This window comes from Phaethon aethereus (assembly GCF_964289735.1).
Source record: "Phaethon aethereus genome assembly, chromosome: 1".
NCBI classification, from domain to species: Eukaryota; Metazoa; Chordata; class Aves; order Phaethontiformes; family Phaethontidae; genus Phaethon; species Phaethon aethereus.
In genome coordinates this window covers 177,080,228-177,105,384 of record NC_138575.1, presented here as the reverse complement: position 1 = coordinate 177,105,384, position 25,157 = coordinate 177,080,228, and the positions used below count along the sequence as shown (strand labels likewise).

Genomic DNA, 25,157 nt, shown 5'->3' with positions numbered 1-25,157 from the left:
TAAAGTAAATGTGATGAAACAATATAAAGAGCCTTTTTTTAATCTTGCTGACAAGATAGACTTAATAATTTAGATTTTTCCATAAACTTGATACAGCTTCATAGCAGACCCAGAGCACAAACGTCATGCAGAAAGCTTTTGCTTCTGCAGTTTTAGAAGCCTGTCTCTCAGTATGTCTCATGTAGGTAAAATCACTCTTTTCAGAAGCAATATACCGATACAATCAGAACAAACTTGTGAGTGTGTTTATTTCTAGGTAGTTTTCTGGGTGAATACCTAAACTTCTCACCTGCTCTTACTGAAAGGTAAGATTTTTTTTCTTTTCCATTTCATTGTGTCTCAGGCACTACTTTGCCATTACTGTATCACTGTCTTGGAAAATACCTGTTAAATCCTTCAAATTTTATTTCAGAAAATATTAATTACACACATTGAGAGTGAGATTCGTTCATTCATTAACTTTCTTTACGTAGCTACAACTCAGCAGTTGCCAACTAAGAACTTCTAAGGTGCAATTTATCTGACCTGCTTTTGCCATCTACTTTAGGACGAGATGGATCACCCTTACAATTACCTATTTCTGGCTGTTGAGTCTAAGGTGACTAACTTGGATGCAAATGTCTACATTTGTTCCAATGAATCCCACAGTGAGGATTTAATCTAGATGAGGGACTCATCGTTATAACACAACTGACTGTCCAACATAACATGCTGAATATTTGCTAATAATTCCCTTAATTTACTAACTGGTGTTCAGATCGTAATATCCAATTCATTGCCTTGTTTAGCAAATTTAACAATCACAATTAAAGGCTAGGGAAGCAGATCGGGAGAATTTATATTCTCAGTTGAGAATTACATTTTCCCTATGAAAATTAAGATTTTTTTTTCCCATGCCATCATGAAGACAAGTAAAATTCCAAAACAAAGTTTAGTGACCTGACTAGAACCAAATGATCTGTTTCTGGTATTCTGTGCATTCCTAAAGCACAGGTTTATGAAAGCATTCCTCTACCTTGACATACAATACATTCAACACAACACATTTGTCCTTAAGGCTGTATGCTTGTGCCTTTCTGGTAGCACCTAGACAACACTTTTCATCTACAGATCTCAAAGAAGTTTACAAAAGTAGATATATGTCACTGACAAGCATTTGTCTTATGTCCCATGTTGTCAAAGTGCATGCACAGTCTTGTTGTTAAAAGAAGTGTTATGTGACATACAATAAACACTGAAATACTTCAAATAATTTTTCTGGTCTAAAGTTATTGTTTATCTTACTTGAATTTTTGCAAGTGAATATTTCTAGAAATGGAGCACGTCCATCCACCTATGAATATACACATTCAGTTTTTTGCTAAGAGAAAAATACATATTAATAGAAGTACTAAAATAAAAAAAATCAGTGTGTAATCTGTTAAACAATAGAAAAATTCTTATGAACTAGTGATACTGTCATTGAACTGGAGAGAGTTTGAGAACAAGCTTGCTCTGGCTTTTTCACCCTATGATTTGGAATCTGCTCACAGTACTGCCAGCTTAACCAAAAAGGATTAACTCTCATATCCAACTGAGAACACAGATAATTCTCAGTAATTGGTAAAAAATGAAGATGAATGGGGCTGAGAGATAAGGAGCAATTAGCTCATCAGCAGTTACAGCTGTGCACTCAATCCGGATCCATCTCTTGAGTCTCGGCCCCTTTTAAAGAACCCAAGCAGAATAAGCACAGGACACCCCCTCCCAAAAAACTGCAGTACCTGCCCATCATTCCTTTCTCTTCCATTTTATTTCCATGCTATACTAAGACACCTGTCATAGCATTCTGTGCAAATTATTACCTCTCCCAGGACTTGTATCTACAGCCAATCTTCTTTTTATGCTTTAAAAAAAAAAAAAAAAAAAAAGAAAGAGGAAAAAAAATCCCAAAACCCGGAAACCAAATGACTACTGTAGACACTCTTAAGTTCCCTGTCAATCGTTTCATTATAGCAGCATCATCTGTTTGAAAATATAAGCAATTCCCTCATCTAATTATAGGGAGGATTTGAGGTTCATTAACATTGCCAAGGCAGAGAATCAGATGTGCAACTGCAGAGCTGTGCTCAGTGGCCTGCATTCGCTGTTTCCTTTTATTTGCTTGTTCAAGGTCTCCAAGACTTTTTCCTGAAACCATAAAAGTAATTCTTTCCTTCTAAAAAGACACGTGTGTTTAGAAAAAGGAAATGACTGCATTTTGTACTGTTCTATTATTGGGCAAGGTCACTGGAGAAAAATAATTTCACCTAAATCATTTTATCTCTGATTCTAGATGAAAAAAAGAGTAATAGTATGCAAGCAACCGTTACTTTTGGACAACAGATCACAGGAAACCTTGCATTTGTCTCATTATTTTAAATATTGCAAGGTAACGCAGATGAATAGGAAACCTAACATGCCAAGAAAACCTCTTAATTTTCAACACATTTTGTGGTTGTTTATGGATTCAAGTGCTAGCCAAGTGTAAAATGTTGCCTTGCATTTCCTAACTGTGTTTAGAAACTGAGAACACCAAAGTCTTCATGATTGCTTCACTTCCTTAAAGACATAATAGCATTTTTTTTTGTATGAATGTAGTTTAAACAATGACACTTTCTTGGGACATCTGTTTTGAGATCACATTTTGAATAGATATGAACTCACTTCCTACTAAGCAACTAATTTACTATTGTTGATAGTTGTTTACAAGTTTTATGAGTCAGATTTTAGCAAGTGGCAAAGGTCTTTACAAACCCTTTGAGTATTCCCTAAAGTGTATGCATAGTGTTTTCATTATACAAAATGTTCAGGAAGCAAAAGTATAGGGACTGTACTTCCTACCAAGTTATAGATAGCAAAGCCTAGCTTACAGAAATAGCGTTAAACATATTTATTTTCAAAAGCTGCTATCTTTTGCTGCTGCAGGTTAATGAACTATGATACCATGGCAGTAAGTAGTTAAGCAGCAAGGAAATAATTGAGCTGCTCTACCTACCCATAACTTTGGAGTATTAGATGGTAAATATACAACTGATCCTAATATCATCCTAAGATGTTAATAAGACAAAGAGCAGAACCTCTTCAATGAAATTTAAAGTTTGACCTTGTCACTCTCATTCCTTTAATTCTGCAATTAAAAAAGACAACCAAACAACATACAGCATAGTCTTTTTTTTGTTTGCTGCCATACAGAATACATTTTTTAAACAAAAAAGCAATAATTTATCTACCCTGCGTGTTGTATGTAGAATTGCCAGTAAAAAGAAACCAGGACATTTTTCCTTCTTATCTGCAATGTAGCTCATATCAGCCAAGCTGTCACAAGACAGTACTTGATATAAACAAGAGATTGCAAAGACGTCTCAGTAATCAATATTAGGATGGCTACAGTATGGAAGCCCCAACCACTGCATATCATTTGTCTCAGCATCTATTTCTATGACCAAATGAAGCATTAATTCAAATCATAAATCTATGGTGATTTAAATCTGGGAATGAGCACCTGCCTGCTTTAATGATTTATTTTGTACATTTCAGTAAGCAGGAGATTTGTCCATATGAACTGACAGGTCACCTTCAGATGCCAGTAGCAGACTGTTTATCACCATGCAGACTAGCATCTCATCTTAGCAAGTAAATATTAAACTAAAAGAATCCAATTGATTGCGGATGGGGGAGAAAGGCGTTGCAGCCATATATTTTACTCAGTGTGCTAATACCTCACTGTGATTTCTCTGTAATTTCTTTTTTTTTCCTTTTTTCCCTCCTTTTAAAATGATAATTCTGGTGGGAGGATGCGAACTCAAGGTTACCATGCAAAACTGAGGGATATAAAATAATTACTTATTAGTATCATTGGCTTCCTTTAACTCCCTTCACTCACTAACCTTTTGGCCATTGCTTCAAAGGACCAAGTTAATAAATTTGTGTAGTGCTCTACAATTATGCAATATTTGTCTACAAAAATGACTTCTGTAAGTCACATTAAGCATCTGATTAAAACCTAAAAGCAAGATAATTCAGAAGTAAACCTGACAATTCAACTCAAGAGCACATATTTCATTTATTTTATTTTACATAGGCATTGGAACAGACTATGAACACAGTATGCTGAATCCATGCACACCAATATACCATAAAGTCTGTTACATGTGGGCTAAGATGTATCGATTAAGCTTTTAGCCTGGTTGGTTGGTTGGTTTGTTCCTTTTCAGTTTGGTCAGGCACATAATATAATTTAAAATATAAACCAAGATCAGGTTATTTTCTTTTGTTTTAGTCCTTCCTCCCGTCAACATTCAGGAATGTGATATTTCAAATTCACACCTAACAAGCCACAATTTAAATCATTAACGATATATGGACTCGATAATGTTTATCTGAAAAGACATTTAAAAAAATGGAAAAAAATGCGAGGAAAAAAATGCACACACCGACTACAAAGCAACACTTTTGAAATATGGGTTCTTGCCAAGATAATACAATATGCTAATTTTCAAAAATGCAACTAATAACTACAGACCTACATCTTAATGAACCTAATAATACCCTGACAGTAGTAGTAGTAGCAATCACTCCTCTGATTCCATAGGCACAACTGACACTGGACACTAGATAAGATTTATTATAAATAAACAAATGCAAGCTATTTTTGAGAAAACCTTCATAGGAAGAGCTCAAGACTGGATGCACAGACAAGCACACTGTATTTCCAGAGCCATTCCTCATGGAACAGAGACCCCTGGAATGCTATTCACTCTACTCAGAAAAGCCATTTTTTTCTGAACAAAATGAACTCAATTCTTCATTCAGTTAAATCGGGAAATTAACTGAAGTTAACAAGTAAGTTAAAGGGCTGAGAGGAAATTTTGACAATGATAATAAATAATCTTGCTTTGCTAACTTTGCCCTACTAAAATAGCTAGAATGTATTTTCTTAAACAAGGAAAATGATTAAGCTGTGTAAGAGCAAATTAGCTATCTAAATTATGCTTCAAACAATGATTTCAAAATCGATTTTTTCCTTTTTTTTATTCAGAGGAAATTCAGATATTCCCTCCATCCACTCTCCTACAAATACTTCACATGGTTTACATGTTGATTACCTGTTAACTTTTCCATGTCCATGGATGTACGGGTGGTTTGTCAAGCAGAATAACAGCTCCATAATCCAGTATTTGAACATTTTATTTCACATAATGCATGCATTTAAGTATAAAATTAAAATTTAAACTAGCTTCTAGTTCTAGTACAGACTCATTATCCTCCCAGCTTGTATTTACTTTTTTTTTACTCTTTCTTGTTACTTCACTTTTCTTCCAGTACGTCAGGGGCCACCTGGTCCTTCCGCTTCATTTGAACCTATCTCCTCCTCCCGGACTTCAGACACCTGCTCTCTACCCCTCTTCTCTTCTCTCTAAGAGGACAATCTTTCCACTAATATTCTAGTGACTGCAGGTGTTGGTGTCTGAGCACTAACACATTAATTTAAGACTATTTTCTTCACCATCACAGAGGCATTTTTTAAGCCTTTCTTTAAAAGGAAAACAAAAAAATCTGGTTGTCTCCTTAAGCAGTAACGTATCCATATTGTTGTTATTTAAAATACCATGTGCCTAGGTGAACCGGTTCTTTGAACTGCAATTCACATTATTTCTAAATAATAGCCTACCCATGCCTACTGAACTGTACAGAAATGCTGTTCACAAACAAGTATTTATTTATGTTAAGGCTAGTACATAACTCCTTAAGACTCATTTCAAATGTATTTAGGAGATGAAAAACTAAAAAAAAAACCCCAAAACTAAACAAAAGAGCCAAAATAAAAACAAACAAAAAATCCCTATCTTAAGCCATTTTTTTCCAGTGTACACCAATCTTGCCTGCAGTCTTCTGAATGTACCTCTTTGTCATTGAATTTCTGTTGCTGAGTTAATACTGTCTCAACATGATAAAAGGAGCCAATACAATGAAATGGCATAACAAAACATTTTACAGCAGACACACACAGATGATTAAAGATTTAATCAACAACAACAAAAAGTTACTCTGGCTTTGAAGTATGCTTTAGCAAAACAAATCGTCCAAACAAACGAGTAAGTATACTGAAACAATTCTTTTTTGAGAAAGAACAACAGTTGCTGATGGCTGCTTAAGAAATAGAAAAACCTGTTAACTACATTTTAAGAATGTGTTTATTAAAATAAAATACGATAGGAACTGCAGAGCATGGCAATAATTTATTGTGTATGTATGTTTTCCTTTTGTCACAGGGCACATGAAAGTATGAAATATTTTGCTTTCAAGCTTGTGTTCTGAATTACCTAAAGTCGATACCCAGCACACTGAGCAGGAGACATTGTTAAATTTCACTTTGACACCATCATCTGTCACCCCACCTGTACTTTGAAAAATGAACTCTAAGCAATCAAACCACTTTCTTTCATGGAAAATATTAACTGGAGTCTGCAAAAGTAACCTGCAAAGGAAAGAATATTTTCGTAATAGTAACAACAACACTGAACACTGGTGTAAAGGTCAGATACAAAATAAAACTAAAAGCAGTAAGAAAAGGAAAACAAATATGCAACTTTTTACACCAAATCAACTTCCTTCAGAAGGATCAGAAGGATCACCATTTTAATATAATATCAGAGCATTATGGCTATATAATCATGCTGTGCCTGAGACTTACCGACACTTGAATTCAGATCTCCATTTTCAGAGTCTGCTCCATGCTGGTTATTATTTGCATGATAGTTGGACATAGCTTCCAATTTAATTTTTTTCACTTTCATTGCTTCTGCTATGGCGGCATTGGTGGCAGCTGCTGCTGCTGCAGCTGCTGCTGTCAGGCCTGTAAAGAAGTATGAACAAAATTTAATATGCATTATTCTATGAGTCTTCATTTTTGTAGGGACTAAGACTGTTATCTTTCCTTCATTCGTGCGACGTAATGATCGGAGAACATAGCAGGATATTATTCCTCTTGTTAGATTTGGAAGTTATCAACTTTTTCAAGTAAAATGTTTAATGTCCTATTTAGATAGTTACTCCTATATATCCAACCTAAATCTTAACTTGGTATCCAAGTAACTGCAGTCATAATACAATCATTATTAACTGCAGATACAAACACGTGCTTTCAGAAATCTAGCTTACCTTCGAAACAGTGTCTTAAGAGTCTGGCTATGAATAGGTGACCATGTATGTAACTGTACTTAGAAAAAAACCCTACTTTAAATCTGAAATGTTTGCCATGCTGAAAAAAACAGAAAAAAACAGGTCTGTGTTTTCTACTTAAGAGGAACAGATGAAAGAACTCAGACATTTATTTCTCATTTCACACACAACAGCAAAGAGATGTGGGCATTCTAGGAAGTGTTTTTAGAACACAGGTTAGTAATGCTGAACATTGGTAAAATACTTATTTTTCTTTCCCCAAACTTCAAGGCATTAAGGCATTTATCGATGAGAAGAGGAATTATTAAACTCATTTAATCCCAATCCCAAAGCCATCTTCAGGCAATCAAAGTGCTCTTCCTACCAAACCAAAATTCTGCCATCCAGCCATTTACACAAATGTTCTACAAAAATGAGAAAAGTTCTCTTTGTTAAAGTACTTAGAGAAATGGTCCAGTAATGCCTTCAAAACTCAAAATCAGATACAGCCTTTACTTAGCATCGTGAGTTTTTGCCCTCTTCCATGAAGCAGGATAATTTTTCTGCAGTCCCCGAACAGTGCTGCTACCCACTCAGATCCCTTTGCCCCAGCTTGGGTGGTAGTGGACAAAAGTCAGAGTCAAAACTTCACAAGAGCTGCCTAACCCACACAAATGATCCAGGGGGCACAGATGGAAATTAAAGAGAAACAAATATAAGAAGTGAAAGAGAAGGCACCAAACCAGGAAAGTTTTATGCAATTATGCAACCTCAGATCTCAGCCTGTGATGCCACAAGAGGAGAACAGACCCTCAGTCTTTTTGAATCAAGATTCTTGCCCAGACTGTGGAGACGGCTTGAAAAAACTCAGTGTAATTAGTTTAAAGATTCCTGCTCGTCTGATTTTCAGCTACTCTGAGAAGTGTGAAGTGTCTTATGGATCTCAAGAGGAATTAACTCTACAGTTTACTATTCTAGAGGGCCAAGGCATATGCCCAGCATAGGAGGAGTGCAATTTAGCAGGAAAGACCAAGTAAGCAAATAATCCCAGGCTGCTGAGCTAAATATTGCTACCACCATTGTTTCCAAGAGCTTCTCGTTGTCTCTTTGCCTCCTTAAATGGAAAATGAGTTCACTCTTGCCATGTTTTCCGCTAGCGATGGGGAGAGACAGAAGACAAAATCGAGTGGGGAGAAGGCAGAAGGTGAACAGACATCAGGCATCTCTGGCATCCCAAGGAAAGGAATGAGGTCACATAAGAGGTGCCTTTTCATATATTGTGGCTTGACTCAAGGTCGTTTTCCTTTATTTCTTTGCATGACCGCATAAAGATTAGCAAACAGTTCCAGCCTCCCAACCCTCCTCACCGGCTGACTTCTAACACCTCCAAGTGCAACAAGAATTACCAAGTATGTGATAATTACATTCTGCATAGGCAGATCAATATTATTTAGAAAACTGCTATTCCGGGTAGAAGATGTACCAAAAGTCAAAAAACAAATCAGAAGCTGGATAAATACGAGGGTTTAATGTTATTTTAGCTTCTGCTACTATTGCAAATTGTGCATGTTCTGATCTTAAGAAAGTATTGACAATAACATGGATTGCTTCCAATGATATTTTTACCTTAGAGGAAGGATATGAAGTTACACATTACACAAATTTGGTTACAGTCCCTAAATTAGGCCACAGAAAAAGGGATGGTGCACCTCTGAACTTTGGTTTGCATCCTGTGTTCATTAAACAATACAATAACCTATATTTCCTTTTTTATATATACATCACTGACAAGCTAAAACTAGCATTTTTAAAGAACAATCCTTTGGAGGAATATTCAAATACGACACAACCAATGAATACAACAGCAGACCTCCCAACTTTGGGCTGGGACTGCGCTTCTCGACCAGCAGTTTTTAAGTGCTTCCAAGCATTAGAGTAAATACCATATTAAACAGACACTGGATCGGGACTTGCGAGCCCGCCTGTAAATATTATGTCTCACTGAGCTAATGACCTAGTTGCAGAACTGTTAAAATACAAACTCTTTTGCAACAAAATTTGCAAAAAAGTGTATTTCAGTGCTTCTCTCCAAAGTAGGCCGTAATGCTTCTCTCTAAAGGAGGCCATAACCTTTGGATAGGGACTGGGAAACTAAAATACAGATCGCTTAGCTCTGTGGTATGATTTTGGCAAGATAATGCTTAAAAAAGCAGAAATTAAACTAGTAATTTCATTCCTTCTCTCATACAACTGCATAAGCGATTGAAATCATTACATTGCTGTACATAGCAATTAATTTAAACTATACGTATCCGAAATGCGTGTCTCGCATAAGAACTGGTCTAAGCGAGGGGGAAATGTGAGTAAGGAATAATCCTCAGAATCATAGCTTAATGCCGTTCGTCACAGCAATTCCAGCATACAGCACAGTTTCTGCGTTAGTGTTACTTTTTCTCTCACTTGACTGTCACGACATAGCAAAGCAAGTGGCAAGGAGGGTCCCGAGCCAGCTGCTGAGCCCCCTGGGCATTACCCCTGCTGCACTGTGGTATGGTACAAGGCAAAACCTTCTCTTTAGCGCAGGGCCCAGCTTATCTCACTTATTTCACGAGCAAAGGCAGCCAAATATATTCCAAACAGAAGCGGTTAATAAGCTACTATGTATGTATATGCATATTTTCAAATACCAAACTTTAAAGTTCTAGTACAGGTATATACTCGGGTAAATACTCGGATTTATTTTTTTAAATACCAAACTTTATAAAGTTCAGGTATAGGTATGTATTTGGAGAAATACTTCGATTTTTTTTTTTTTTTAATTTGCTCAAAAAAGCCTTTTGGCCTAAACATTATTTAATACCACTTTACTTTTACAAGTAGCCAAGGAATTTCTGAGGTGTGCACTTTTCTACACTACAGAAATTTTATCTTCACATGAGATAAAGAGGAGTCACCTATAAAGGCAACTGAAATGAAAGAAATAGGGTTCACACCAAACAGCCACTTAGATTTTTTTTTTATTCTTTACAAATATTTATTTGAACAGTTAAAAAGTACCCAGGCCAAAATATTCAATGCATTAAAGTCAATGGTAGTTGTCATTAATATTCTGAAATTGATAAGTTGTTTATGTCTGGCATTCTTCCTGCTGATTATGCAGTGAGACAGGCAGCTTTATAAATATCTCATCACTCCATCGTCACACAAATTTCATCGACAGTGCTCATGCACAGCTATTAGCAATATGAATCTAACCATTACAAGAGGAAAGAAAATCGAACATGTGGCATTAATACGCAGTCCTGGTTCCTAACCATCTGATAGGCAGATGGTGTAAAGCGGATTCTCCAGCTGAAATGAAGGGGCACATCATTTAAAACCTTGTTTGCATTCTAACTGATATCAGTGCCATATTGATATACATGATACATCATGGCAGTATTTGAACAATCTAGTTTGTTTCAGTCATAAATGTTTACAGCCTTGTTTTTTATCTTTAGAAGCATGTTCTGAAGAGCGTATTTTTAATTTATGAAACCTATTGTTTACTTCTGTTGAACCAGAAGATTAGCGAAGAGCAGGAATATTAAATTACCACAGCCACAGCAGTATAACTAAGATGGATGAATAAAGTATGGTTTTTCAATAAAAGATGTTAGTAAAGGAATTAAAAAATTAGCCTAGACATTTTATGCATTAAATACATTTATTCATTTAAACCTTACAGCTTTCTTCCCATGTGACATACTTAGAACTTTAATGCTTTATAAAGCTATTCATTTAAATCTCTTACTGCGTGCAATTAATCTTGTCCAACAATTTAATTCAAAAAGCAAAACATCAGAAAGTAAAGTTCAATTCAACCATCATGCTTCTGAAGTAATCTCTGTACTGCTGACAGTTCCTATAGACTCATCAGCAAAAGTCTGTTCAAGGTGTCTTGCAGGAGCCGTATGAATTTGAATTACAGCTCAGTTGAAAGCTCTCCAAGCCTTAATAGGAACTCAGGAACACGAAGCAGAACACCAAAAGAAAGCGTGAACGATCCTTTCCTACAAAGACCTTCTCTCTTCTGTCACTAGATTACTTTGGCCTGTTGGGTGTGTTTGTAGCTGTTAATTATGTTAATAAAGTTGCAGCCTGCTGCCTCTGCCAAATATAATCATAAGCCTTCTCCTGCCAAGTTCTAGTCTAATTTACACCCATGCAACTCTAGTGAAGTCAGAATGTCGTGGGTGAGAATGAGACCAGAAGTATGCCCAGTATGTGTGGTCTCTAATGCTGAAAAATGAGTGAATGAAATGGAAAACAATGACAAAAAACATGGCATCTTCAGAAAACAATTCTGTTTTAAAAGCAAAACGCCCAAGAGAGCTGTCATATATCATGACAGATTTTCAAAATGTGTACGAATTACTGGTGGGCACTAAATCACATCCAGGGTTTCTGCCTTCCAACAAATACTATTACGTGCCTTAAGAGAGAGCTCTTAAAGCTTTCAGTTTTGATGGCCGAAGCAGCTTACAACACACCCTATTTGTGAAGGAAAAAACAAACGGACATATGAATGTAACTTTTTGAGCCTCAAATATGTCTCAAAATACACATTTTTGAATTGTATGCCTAAACTTGGTCCTGGGACCACTTAAAAAATTTTTGAAGTAATTGACCTTAATTCACTTTTAACTTCCTTCACATAACTATGCCTAATAGTAATTATAATTCTTAATAGTTATTCCAATAAATGTTTAATAACTTCATTAATACAACTATCACCTTTCTTTATATATACCATATATATACATATTTATGGGTACATTAAAAATCCACTAATATATATATGCATTTTCACAGCCTCTTTCTTTAGGACTTTGAAAACATTTTCAAGATACCTTACCTTCGCCATCATAGAACAGGAAGAAAACCAAAATATGACTGTCAGCAGTGTGTTACATTTAATTTCATTTAGTTGCTGGAAAGTTCATTCTGCAGAAATGCTTTATTCATTGCATGGGAGGAGGTCCAAATCTCATCTGAATTCTGAAAGAACTCCTTTCATTATTTCAAATTAATGCTTAATCCTTTTTCCTATAGTTTATTTCAGTGGTACTGACTTGAAAATAATTCATGTCTTTTCTTGACTTAATTCCAGATTTCATACTGAGGTTCTTACCTGGGCAAAATTCTTACTAAAATCTGAAAAACTCTGCCTGGGAAAGAAAGGTGGGGTTACCCCCTAGGACTTGACCCCGATCACTGTAGATTATGGCACTGGTTTCATGGGTTTCAGCAGTTCAGGTACACCTTTTTGGTAGCTTATTATGCTGCTGCCCAGCTATTTCAAATGAAATAGGATCCTAACCTTAGTCGCTGATCTAATGGGTGTTTTATATAGTGTGATACATAAAACAAGAAGGGGAAAGCAATCTGCAGGAGGACAGAGGTCTGATTACATAGACTGGATTGCAGAAAGGGGAACTTCAGACTACACCATAATGTTCTGCTAAAATATACTGAGTTTCATTAGCAGCATTCTTTAGGCATAATGTAGGCCTGGAATCTCACAGTCATCCAGAAGCCTTATTTCTGTTAAGCTGCCTGGCTTGATCCAATACAACATTGGTACACCCTAAAAATTTCATTACCTGTTATTTTGGGATAATCAAGAAATTCTTGTCTGGCCCTTCTAGCTGTATCTTCCTATTCAACTTTCATGGTTCAGCATAAGCTGCTCATCCAGATAGTTTTTTAACATCTTTGAAAGGCCTATTATGAAAGGAGTCATGTAAAAAAAAAAAGTTAAATAACTAACTGCACTGTAAATATTGTTAAAGAAGGAATACTTAGAAAAATTCAGCCATGTGACCTCATTTAGACTGGTGCAACCGAAATGAAATTGCCAGTCCTGCACTGGGAGAGAACCAGTGTATGTGAGGCTCAAACCATCTGTTGTTCATCAGACTAATCAGACCTTTTTCCTGTAACTACTCCTAAATTGCAATATGAATTTTGAGGTCTGGGTATTGCATTTAAAATAAACAAGCAAAAGATCTAAATTTCCACAGCAAATCTAAAAATCTTTTTATTTACAATGTGTCTCTGCAATAACACAGTTGCAGAAATAAAACATTGACCTACAAAGAAGTAGTGTCTTCTTGATTTGTTTTGTTAAAAGTAGATAAAACGTAACATTAAGACTGTATTTTTTGAATGAGAACTACTCGCAGGTTCAATGATGCTGCAAAAAAAAGTGTAAATGTAATTATTTTATCAATAATATTTGTCATTTATGGAACTGATGGGCTTACATTCCATGAAGTTATTCTTTATGTGGATTTATTCCTTTGTACTGAAGAGTAAAAAGTGAAATCATAAAGCGCATTTCAAATACCACAACGAATTACTAACTGTTATAGCTTGATGGGGTTTTGTAATCTGTGAATTTATTATTGGGTTGGTGCAATTGTGACAGAATTAAACAATGTATACTGTATAACTGCCTGGCTATATTATACTTTTCAGCATCAGTTTAAAAACCTACTAGAATGCATACAGCATCACTACAATACAATTAAGAGAGAACATTCTTTCTTAAACAACAGTCATCTTTTCAAAAGCAATAGATTCTCAGTTCTCATTCAGTCTCTTGCATTATTCATTTCATGTGCAACCTCATGCTGGACCATAAATTGTTACTTTATCTAATCAAAGGCGACTTAACTCCACAGAAGGTCAAAGGTTTAATTTTGTGAAGTATTATCTTACGCTATGAGTTTAACGGAAAAATAGAAGAAGAAAAACAGCCAAGAAACTGGTAATAAATGAACCTTTATTGCCTCAGGCATTGGCCTAGTTAATAAACTTTCATTGAAGGTTTCTTTCAACTGTTATGGACAATGAGGTAAAAAAAAAAATCTTAAATTACAGCCATGTGTGACTTTTAAAGCAGGCATTCTTTTTTATCTCAACCTCCCCAGCTTAGGAAAAAGACAAAGAGATTGTCTTCAATTTCTTAACCAAAAATGTATGCTTCTGAACAGATGAAAAAGTGCAGATCAAGCCTTTTTAAATGCAGAGGTCAGCTTTGAACAATATAAAAAAAAACTTTTCCTGAAGTGTCAAATCTTGATCCACAATCTCTTTAACCAAATAGCATGCAATTCCAAAAAAAAAAAGTATGTGGGAAGGGAAAATATATATACTAACAATATATTATACTAACAATGATGCTTGGGTCCTAACAGACTTTCTGTTTTACATTTGCATTGCTAGAGTGCAATAATGGCTCTTGTTTAATAGAATGACTTATTATGGGAACAACTTCCCTGCACTTTTTGCAAACAGAAGTCCCTTTCTTCTTTTTGTGTGTATTATCTCATGTTCTCACAACGCTATTCTCGCTGTTACGAGAAATTAAAAGGTCTAACATAATGACAGTTACTGGTAGTTATTGGTGTTCTGCGAATTCTTTTGATTTAACATTCTTAGATTTGACTGACTACAATGTCTTTCATTGACATATTCTTTGAGTCGAGTTTAGAGATACATATTTCAGTTCGTTACACAGTCAAAAACAATAAGAAAATCAGTAGTACTTAATAAAACCTTAGTCTTTAACTTTAGTCTAATTTATAACTAGACAGACACGATTAATTAATCGTAACACTGCTACGATTCAAAAATACTGAAAGGACCTGTTCATGCCTGTAACAGCAGTAATGTAGCTAAATACTCATAATCTTTCAAGCAGCAGGAGCTTTTGTAGTTTTTTTTATAAACCTAATCCACAGCTTGACACAGATTCTGGGGTAATGGCACACAGTTCTTTGATTAAACTAATATCTAAACACTGTTGAGGCAGCCTGATGGCCCTGTGGAAGTACGTCTCCCTTCAACCTCCAAGCTCTGCCCTGCAAACAGAATTGCCAAATTCTTTCAGATAGACACACTGTAGTCCAAATGCTTAATCATGTGTGTGAGATTTAATTTACACATGTGTATAAGTATTTGTGGCATCAGAACAAGTTCAGAACAAAATGAGATTTTAGCTGTGAACTGCAGCAGTGCAGTTTTAGCTTTTATAGCCTTCTGGTGGGATGGATGTGCCTGCGGAGGGACCTGTTCTCTGCACTGGGTCCACACACTGAAGAAAAAACAGCCCCCCAATATTTAGTCAACGTGGTATCAATGCCTCCGTGGCCTTTATGGCTTTTGCCCAAAGAAAGCAAGATTAGATTCTCACTTTCAGTGCACAAGAACAGTCAGCTACAGACTTATTTCAGGCTCCTGTCTTCCCCAATGAATGAAAACAGCATTATTCCTACTCATGAAAAGAGAAGGAAAGAAATGCAGGGCTTTAGCTGCAAACAATTGCCTTCCCTAAGATGAAATATTATCATAGGTCTTCATTAGTTTATCTTCAGTAGACCTTTAAAATATAAACTAGTATTTCAAGGTATTTTAAAGAAAGTTTTCACAGAATTATTCATTAACAGTGTAAGAATATACTACACGTATAACTAAAAATTAAAATATCTTTAAAGAAAGAACAATTTTATACTCTGTTTTGTCATACTTTAAAGTAGTTAGTTTCCCAACCCCCAAAAGAGAAAACAAAAACCTTTATATTACAATATATACTGACAAATTCTACAATAATCTGATTACCTCTCTGTACTTGCAGTGTGCAAAGCAGGTTGCACCAAGCATTATAATGACAGAAGTCAATATAACGCTGGAAAAAATCCCAGAAATCCACTGATTTTTTCAAGGCATATGTACCATTGTTTTAACACAGAAAGTTGGGTAACACAATTTTCACATTTCAAAATGTAAAGAATTCACCTGTAAGGGTCAGGAGAGTCCTCTATCTTCCTCCACCCCTCTATTCACTTGAAGCGGTGTAACTTCAAGAGCTGCACTGTGGCTTTGGGGCTCTTTTTTCCTTTTTTTCTTTTCTTTTTTAAGTTTTGTCAGATACATTATGCATTATGCTGTGCCAGAGGCAAGGCATGGAGCTAAATGTAGTATTACAGCACAGTAATAGCAGACCATTGTACTGTGCTGCAGGACTGTGATACTGTACAAAGCAGCTGTGATAATGACTTACAGGGAACACTGCTTTCGGATGAAAAGGCGGTCAATTCTTACAGCCAGCCGGCCCTACTTGTTGCACCAGGTAACAGGACACCCTGAGAGCTGACCAAGGCACGAGACAAATCACACTGTTGGCTTCTCACATTTGAAGGCACCCATACCTCTTCACAATACAAACCGTGGCGTGACAGTCGGATCATGTGCACTTGTGTCTTGACCCAGCACTGAGTCAAAGCATCGCCAAATTATGACCCCAAGTCAAGGGAGTTCTCTCAAGCCCAGGGTGTTATCACAGAGTGACATCTCCAAATAATTCTGGTTTGTAGCTCAGAATTGCTTGGTACTCAAAAAGTAAACTTCTAAGACTGTTAATCATGTTAAGGGAAACGACGTGGAACTTATAATGCATACATAATTATTGTATTTGGTTATATTTAAAAAAAACATGCGGAACTTTTCTACAGTCCCTACCATATCAACGTAATTGCAGTATACATTATGAAAAACTGCATCCATTTGTAAATTCAGATTTACATACATGATCACACATGTTTCCCAAAAGGCATCATCTTTGAAGTAGAGAGCTGACTAGTACCACTGTCTACCTCATTATGGACAAATATTCAAAGCTCACCAAATATGTACACAGACGGGGGTCCCAAGATTGTCTTTGGCAGAACCCCAAGAAATCCTCATGATATCATGTGTAAATGAGATATTAGATGTACATTGTTAACAACACTTTGTAGAGGACAAAATTTTATGTTACTGTGCTCCTCTCAAGTTGGTAGCATAAGTCAATAGAAAAAATATTGGTAACAGTATTCCACAGATTCCCCATTTTGTAGGGAGAACTGGATTATAATTTGCAGCAGATAATTTAATTAATCTTTTCTTCAGTCATTTATGAACAGGCTATCAATAGATTGGGATTTTCACAAATCTACCCATTACTGGAAATCACTTTCTTACACCTTGTTACCATCCGCACAAGACTGGGATGGGACATGTGTTTTGTAATTTCTCATTCCCCTGCACTACGACCTTCCTTCTTATCATTTCTAAATTCCAAGTTTTAGACTTCTCTGACATTCAGATTGGCAAGATGGACTGCATGTTTAGCACCATAAAATAATAAAAATAATTGACAAAAATTTAATTAGTATCTAGAAAATAACTTTTTTATCCCAACCAAGAGTAATCTAACTTCAACCAACTGGAAGACGCATTCTCAATACTTAGCAATGAGACCATCAACACTGCAGATGAAGCCAGGGAGAGAATATCTTTAATTTTTCAAATAAAAATATGCATAGCCTGTTTCTGATAAGTAGTTTATATGCATTTCTTTGGTATTTTCTAGACGTTACGAGTCTTCAACACTGTAACTTCTAGACTAAAATTTTTCATATGAATCATTTGGAAAATGGAACAGCAGCATTGGTATTGTTTTATCCTAGAAATCAGAACAACATGCACACGCTAATGATTTGATACTAATGTTGATTAGAAGTCACTTTGGAAGTCATACAGGTAGCTAAGAAGATTTCAAGTCTAAACCGTTGATTATACTTTACAGCATTTGTCACTACACAGCCCAACAAGCTTGGTGGACATTTTCTACAGTAAAGTGAAGAACACATGAGCTCTGAAACATGCCCTGTGGACTGCTGATGTACAGAACTCTAAGCTTTTTTGGCATGCATAAATTTCAGAGGGAACATGTGGAAATAACTGAATATGTTGTAATTCCTTACACAGAATTGTTGAGTTTCTTTAAAATTGAATTCTTAATCAGTAGTTAAGACATGTTAAAACACGTGCTCTCTTTTGAAAACACAGGAATTACTTTTTAAAAGGACACACACCTAGTGTTGAATTTAATTTTGTGATACACTTATAGCCCATAAAATTAAGTTTATTTGACATTTCTAGCATTCTCTTTGTTTGTTCTGTTCTTTAATTGGACATGTAAGTCACATGCTAGATTTCTTTGCAAAGCTTGAAAAAGAGGAGTTCCTCCATCTTTCAAAACAGATTTTAAATGTCAATAACAGGCCACAAGAGAACCGTGTTTTATCTAAGCTGCATGCTAACCAATGGGTAGTATACAGTGAGGTTTCAAATAATAAAGGCAGATGAATCAACATGATTCTGTCCTTCCAGCAACAATATTTAATAAAGATGCCATATCATCTACGGAGACATTCATGTATATACAGTGTAGTATCATGATCAAATCTGAAGAGTGTACATGCACTTGTATTTACATTTTTCTCTCCTTGCTTTTGACACCTTGCCCTTCTCAACTACAGAAAACACATTTCAAAAGTGGCATTACAGTGCTGTCCCAACTGACCACATTTTTGAAGAAAAATATTTACAAGGAGGTTTTTTTTCCATTCCCACATTTGTTGTAAGAAAGCTTACATTGCAAGAAAACTTCAGTGAAATTTAGTGAAATGTTCTACTTTCATTGGAAACTGCTACCATTCAAGCATAAGTGATTGATATTCCTCATATGAAAGAGTATGAAATACAATATGAGTTATAAAATGGCTTCAGTGCATGGAAAAAAAATTGCCTCCTATGATCTTGATGATATAGAGGAATTTTGGATGGATTCATACTTCCAATCTCCTAAATGAACAGTTTGTTGACATTTCTACACTCAACTAAGAGAACTCCGGAAAGCCTAATTGTATCCTGGGCTGCATCCAAAGCAGTGTGGCCAGCAGGTTGAGGGAGGGGATTCTGCCCCTCTACTTTGCTCTGGTGAGACCCCACCTGGAGTCCTGCATCCAGCTCTGGAGCCCTCAGCACAGGAAAGACATGGACCTGTTGGAGCGGGTCCAGAGGAAGGACATAAAAATGATCAAAGGGATGGAACACCTCTTGTGAAGAAAGGCTGAGAGAGTTGGGGTTCAGCCTGGAGAAGAGAAGGCTCTGGGGAGACCTTATTGCAGCCTTCTAGTACTTAAAAGGGGCTTATAAGAAAGATGGGGACAGACTTTTGAGCAGGACCTGTTGCAGTAGGACAAGGGGTAACAGTTTTAAACTGAAAGAGGGTAGATTTAGATTGGATATAAGGAATAATTTTTTTGATGATGAGGACAGTGAGACACTGGAACAAGTTGCCCAGACAAGTTGTGGATGACCCATCACTGGGGACATGTGTCCACACTGGGGACACACTGGGGTCAGTTTGGAGAGGCCTTTGAGAAACTTGATCTAATGAAAGATGCCTCTGGCCATGGCAGGGAGGATGGACTAGATTATCTTTAAAGGTCCCTTCCAACCCAAACCTTTCTATGAAATATGAATGGATCAAATATTTTTTGCATCCAATTGCAGCATCAGCCTGCCTTAATTTTATCCTTTTAGCAAAGAGATATTTTAACCAATGTTTTTATTTCAAGCTACCATATAAACACAAAAAAATTAAACTTTAGTCCAATTCAAAGTTCCTACCTTTGCGCTCTCTTTCCCCAAGTCATTCCTTCACTAACACTGACTGTTTCACCCAAGTGTTAACAGAAGCAATATCATCTGTGGAATGCCATTAGCACAAAATACTTCACCGTGTATTTCCTTTCTTTTTCTCATCTTATGTGTTCATACAAAAGGCCCAGATGCAAAATTACGGAAGATATTTTTTCTAGCAGTAGGATTTGGCTTTTTGACAGATTCTATAAACAGTTATTTTGGCAGCTTTCGAGATGCCCCTAGGTCAGTCACTTGGTTAGACAGCTGATGGCCTGTCTGATTCTCCTGTCTGCCATTTTCTTATGATTTATCTTCAGTTAGTTGTAACTTAAATCTATCTTTAAGTTGTAACGTAAATCCAAACAGATCATTACCCCACACCTGCAAGACCTCTGCTTAACCACATGTGCCAAGCATCCCTTCGACAGAAATTCTTAGTGGGTAGCAAGAAGAATCTGAAAAGAGATGCTGAAGGAAAGTATATCAATAATATCTGAATTAGTTTTGAAGGAGTTCACCCTTTTAGTTAAAAATATGATTGTTCTAACAAAAGAACAGAAGAAGGAATTAGAGGCTCTTGAATTTTAATTCTGATATTACCAGAAGGTATCCAATGTGTCATCTACATTTCTATTTTATTCCCATCTACCTATTAGATTAAGATAATACTTCCTTACCTTACAGAAGGATTATTAATATAAATCAGCCAAGAATTGTAAAAAGCTATAAAAATAAAAAGAAAGTGCCAAGCATGTATTAATATTGTTATCAGCCCTGGTTCTAAATCTATACAGTCAAACAAAGTCCATAAAATGCAAACTAAACTTGCCTAAGAAGTGAGGGCAGCAGCTGAGTGTAAAGTGTACATGGGTAAAAATCCACAAAGGAACTATAAAAGTAAAACATTGCTTTCAAATTTACCATGCACCTTAAGAGGTCACAAAAGAATTTCGAGCCCAGGAGGCAATAATGAAGAATAGGAAATAAACATTTAGGAGTTTTGTTAGTTTAGCTGGAGCTTTTTTCTTAAAAACATCAATTTAACAGATACAAGATTTTTTACTAATTTGAAATTCAAGTTAGTATATGGTCAATTGAAATTCTGAACCTGGGAAGGAATAACATCAAGGGTTTAGCAATTTTCAAAAAAAAAAAGACTAAAAAAAGATCTCAATTTGTGATGATTTGTCACAAAAAATTAATTCCCTGAAAGCTACTTAGGGCTTTATGGAAATAAAAGATATTTTTAAAAATCCCCATCCTTCTGTTACTACCTGAGCTAGTTAAATGTGAAATGTACTGTTTCTAAATCATTGACAATAACAGCAGGGAATATAATGATTTTACCTTATGTTTGTAAAATGTAAGTAGTTATTTTTTTGTTGACTGTAAAGGAAGTCATATGCTGAAAAACAGGATATTAAGGATTAAAAAAAAATACTTCTAATCTAATTGTGCCATAAAGCCATCAGACATTTAAAAAAATGGCTGAAAAGAAAGAGGAACAATATGATGATCTAATAATCTTTCCATCTTTTACAGACAGGAAAAAACAGGTGTATGTTTGAGAACTACTACAGCAGGTTACCTGTTCAAGAGAATTGTAGGAAAACACATAATTCTTTATCTCTACATTAATTTAAAGTTAAGAACATATTTCATGAAAGCACCATTTACAACTTTGTTTCTAATCCAAAATGAAGTGTACACCCACAAAAAGGAGAAAATCACTGTTTGTTTTAAAGAGTGAAGTATTAATGTTGGGGAAAATTCACACGCAAAGGTCCATCTAGCGTAAGTTAATGCATTAAAGCCTTACGTGAACAGCAGCCTGTTCAGTTGTGGATGCATTTTTCCAGATTGATTGGTTCAGTCAATGCTGGCACAAACTCTGTTCCTCTAAAATACCTTCATGGGTAATATCTGACAACTACAGAACTCTCTAATTCCGTTTAAGTCAAAACTGTGTATTTCTATTTGTTCAAATTAATTGTTCCAAGTAGGTCAACTACTGCAGACCACACAGCAATCTTCTCTGAAATACTTTGAAATACTAGTGCCTAACTGAAATATGCAGGTATCTCCATTTTCTGAGAGCTTCACCAGTAGCCAAACATAGACTTTAGGGCAGGCTCAGTACTGTCTTAAAGCAGATTTTTTTTCAATATAGAATTATTTCTATTTCAAATTGTTAAAACATGGCTTCAAGAAGTAATTAAAAATGTAATACATTAGTTTTAGTTTCTGTAGATATCTCTGTAGATATATTTTGGAACCCTGAACAAATAAATATCATTAAACAGCACACACTATCCTCAACAGCCCTAGAGAAGAAAGAAATTATGATTAATTTTGCGGGTCACAGTTAGCAAATACAGGCAGTTCTGGCTGGGGTAAGTGAGAGCTGAAGCCATGAACTATAGCTGCAGTACTCTAATTCCTAAAACACGAAATATCACGTATGTGCCCATTCTGGTAAACAGAAGGTCTATGCCTTTTCTTGTTTTGTTCTTTTTCAAAAAAATAATATACTAGGTATCTACGCATCTATAATGTATGTTTTTTTAAAATAATATAACATGTATCTTGCAGTTTTAATACATGCTACTCCTGTTGTATAATTTCTGCACTGGTTGCACCCCTTATGTACTTGGAAGCAGTATCTTCTTTATTTTGTTGTTGTTGTTATTACTATTATTTGCATCTTCAGTCTTCCTATGCATTCTTAACTTTATCACAAAAGATTAATATTGGAAAAAATTGAAAATAATAATAATATGATAAAATGTCCAAAATGTATTTTGTTAAGATCAGTATACTTTTACCAATATTCAAACTTTATTTTCAGCAACTTAGTAGTTTTAAAGCTAATTTTTCTGAGGATGTTTGAATTTCCTACTGAATTATATTAAAAAAAGAAAATTCTACCAAATAAACTACTGCTAATAATAAGCTTTTATCCCGTGTATTTATGTTCTGTTACATGGTACCCTCCTGTGTAGCTCTAGAAATTAATATAAAGCCAACGCAGTAGAGAGAGATACTTGAATTTGTAGTTCAGAAGCTGCTGACATGAGGCATTAGACCATAAGTGGGTCAGAATAAACACTTAACATTCAAATTTACATATAATATTGTATAATACAAGAAGATCTATAGAGTCATAATGTCTGAATATATTAGGTATGATGATACTGCTTTTATTGATTTCAGTCTGTTAAAATAATGAAACTGGATTACACAAATCAATTCTTGGAATACAACACAAAAGCATAAATTATTTCCTTTACACTTCCAAAACAGACTTTTCAAGTGAGATTGACTGTAACTATTTTAGACTGTAAATAAAAGCAAGTGTTAATTTTCTCAACCTCACCTAAAAAAAAAGGCTTATAGTAGTCTTTCTGTTATCTTACAGTTGTCAAGCTTAACAGTCTTTTAACCATCTTACAAACAGCTTTCTCCGTACAATCAATTATTTAAGACTCTCCCTTTTACATCATTCCATCTGCGAGGAGAGGAGGTGTTTCAAGAGAAGAATCTACCATTAAAGACAATTAGAGAATGGTCCGTTTGCTTTCACGGAGGGAGGACACTCACAAAATGCTGTAAAACATTCAAGAACGCGTAGTTTCTGGTAATGTTTTCACAGTTATATGTAACGAAATATTTCATAACTTCTCAGAGTCTAACAAAAAATAAGGCATTGGCTTTTCATGCTGTCAGGCAAGGTGTTTTTATTTTCGGACAGAGACAAGTGCTCTTTTGTATAATTCTACTCCAGATGGGAATGAGACTATAGTTTTGAAATTACACTGCTATAAAAACATTTAAAAGATTATGTTTGTGTCCAGTATCACTGTTACAGTCACTAAAATAAATAAAAAATACAGCATTTTTGAGAACATATGTTACAAAACGAGTGGTGATCCAGAACACAGAATGTAATCAAATCTGCAAAGCACAAAGCACGTATTCAAACCTGAAGTGTGAAGCAAAGAGAAATTTGCATTGTGAATGCAATGAAAACTGTAAATCAGTTCTCTAAAAGCAGAAGACAACAGTCTGAGCTAAGGGCTGCAGGCATCACATCCTAACCGGGTGTGCAAAATGCTACAGATTTCCATCCTGGCATAGCAAGTTAAAGATCTGCGATGGAGATTCACACTCCACTGTTGTTACCAGCAGGTAATTATACAACAGTATTTCTAATGATGGAGTCCCAAAGCAATGCTTCTTCTCTTCCCAGTGGAAAATATCTTTTGAAGCAAAGAGTGGCTGTGGGATTCAAGAGGAGGGAAAACACATACCATAAAATATAATTAAAAATTGTGGAGGCTGCCTATGACAAGAATAACCATAAAAACCAGATACAAACCAGCTGGCTGTTAACAACTCCTGAGTTATAAAAATCTTAAACCTGCTGTAAAGCACTCAATTCGATTTACATAACCACAGAGCTGACATTCCTTTTAGGCTCCTCTGCTGGGGATTATTTTGACATGTTTTAAGGCAGCATAAAAAGCAACTGTGAAAGGAAGACATGTATCATCTTACATAAAAATTCATTCTTGCCTTAAGATCGGACTTACACGCTTTAATCCCAGCATCTTTACTGAAACTGGAAAATATCTTCAATGGCTACTGGTGATTCAATTTTATAACATTATCCCTTTGGTGCTCATATTTTTGATAAAGTTGATAGTGTGTGTATACACGCAAACAAACAGAAAAAAATCTATACAATCACAGAAGCTTAAGTTTTGGTATTATTGCACAAAATATCAGCTCCAAGAGAACCCACTACAGAGTGCAGCATATCTAGTCTTAGATTAGATTACGTTGCTTAAGATTGTGATCGGCCTTTGCTAAACAAGAAAAGCATTTCTTAGGAATGTAATGATGCAGACAGCGTTTTACACGACTAACACAGCTTGCTGTAGGGAATTAAAATAAACAAAATAAAATAAAATCAATCTTACATTGAGTGAAGTTTTGATGTATAAGTGCTGGCAGCTTACATTGCCCAGAGCACAGAATGAGTTTTGCCATTTGATAATTTGCTTGATTCACTGTGCTGCCTCATGCAGGGCATTTTATGCCTGATTTATGTTTAATCGAGTCACCTGCTTAATGTTAAGGAGGGTCACAGTTAGATAGAAGGGTTACAACCATATAGGGCTTTCAACATCTCCCAGTTTGACATAAGAAATGGGTGTAAGTGTTAGAGGTCAACCTTTTTCTTTTATTTTTATTTAATGTTCTCTATGGAATATTGCATAAAACATTAATGTACCACAAAACCAATTTGATTCCCTTTTGAAACACAGTAGGCAGATACAGATTAGGAGTCTCAAAACACTGACAAAATAAAATAAAAGCAATGTGTAGTC

General features: G+C 35.5%; 1 protein-coding gene across 4 annotated transcripts in view; it reads right to left on the bottom strand.

Annotated features, from left to right (window-relative positions):
• DACH1 (dachshund family transcription factor 1) overlaps positions 1 to 25,157 on the bottom strand; it is a 365,706-nt gene that overhangs the window by 169,731 nt on the left and 170,818 nt on the right. For 3 of the 4 annotated variants that reach the window (XM_082013958.1, XM_082013959.1, XM_082013960.1), the window contains exon 3: positions 6,716 to 6,877. The exons of the other annotated variant lie outside the window; for it this stretch is intronic. In XM_082013958.1, coding sequence (XP_081870084.1) covers positions 6,716 to 6,877 — 162 coding nt within the window. The remainder of the gene's footprint in view (positions 1 to 6,715; positions 6,878 to 25,157) is intronic. 4 annotated transcript variants of the gene reach the window in all.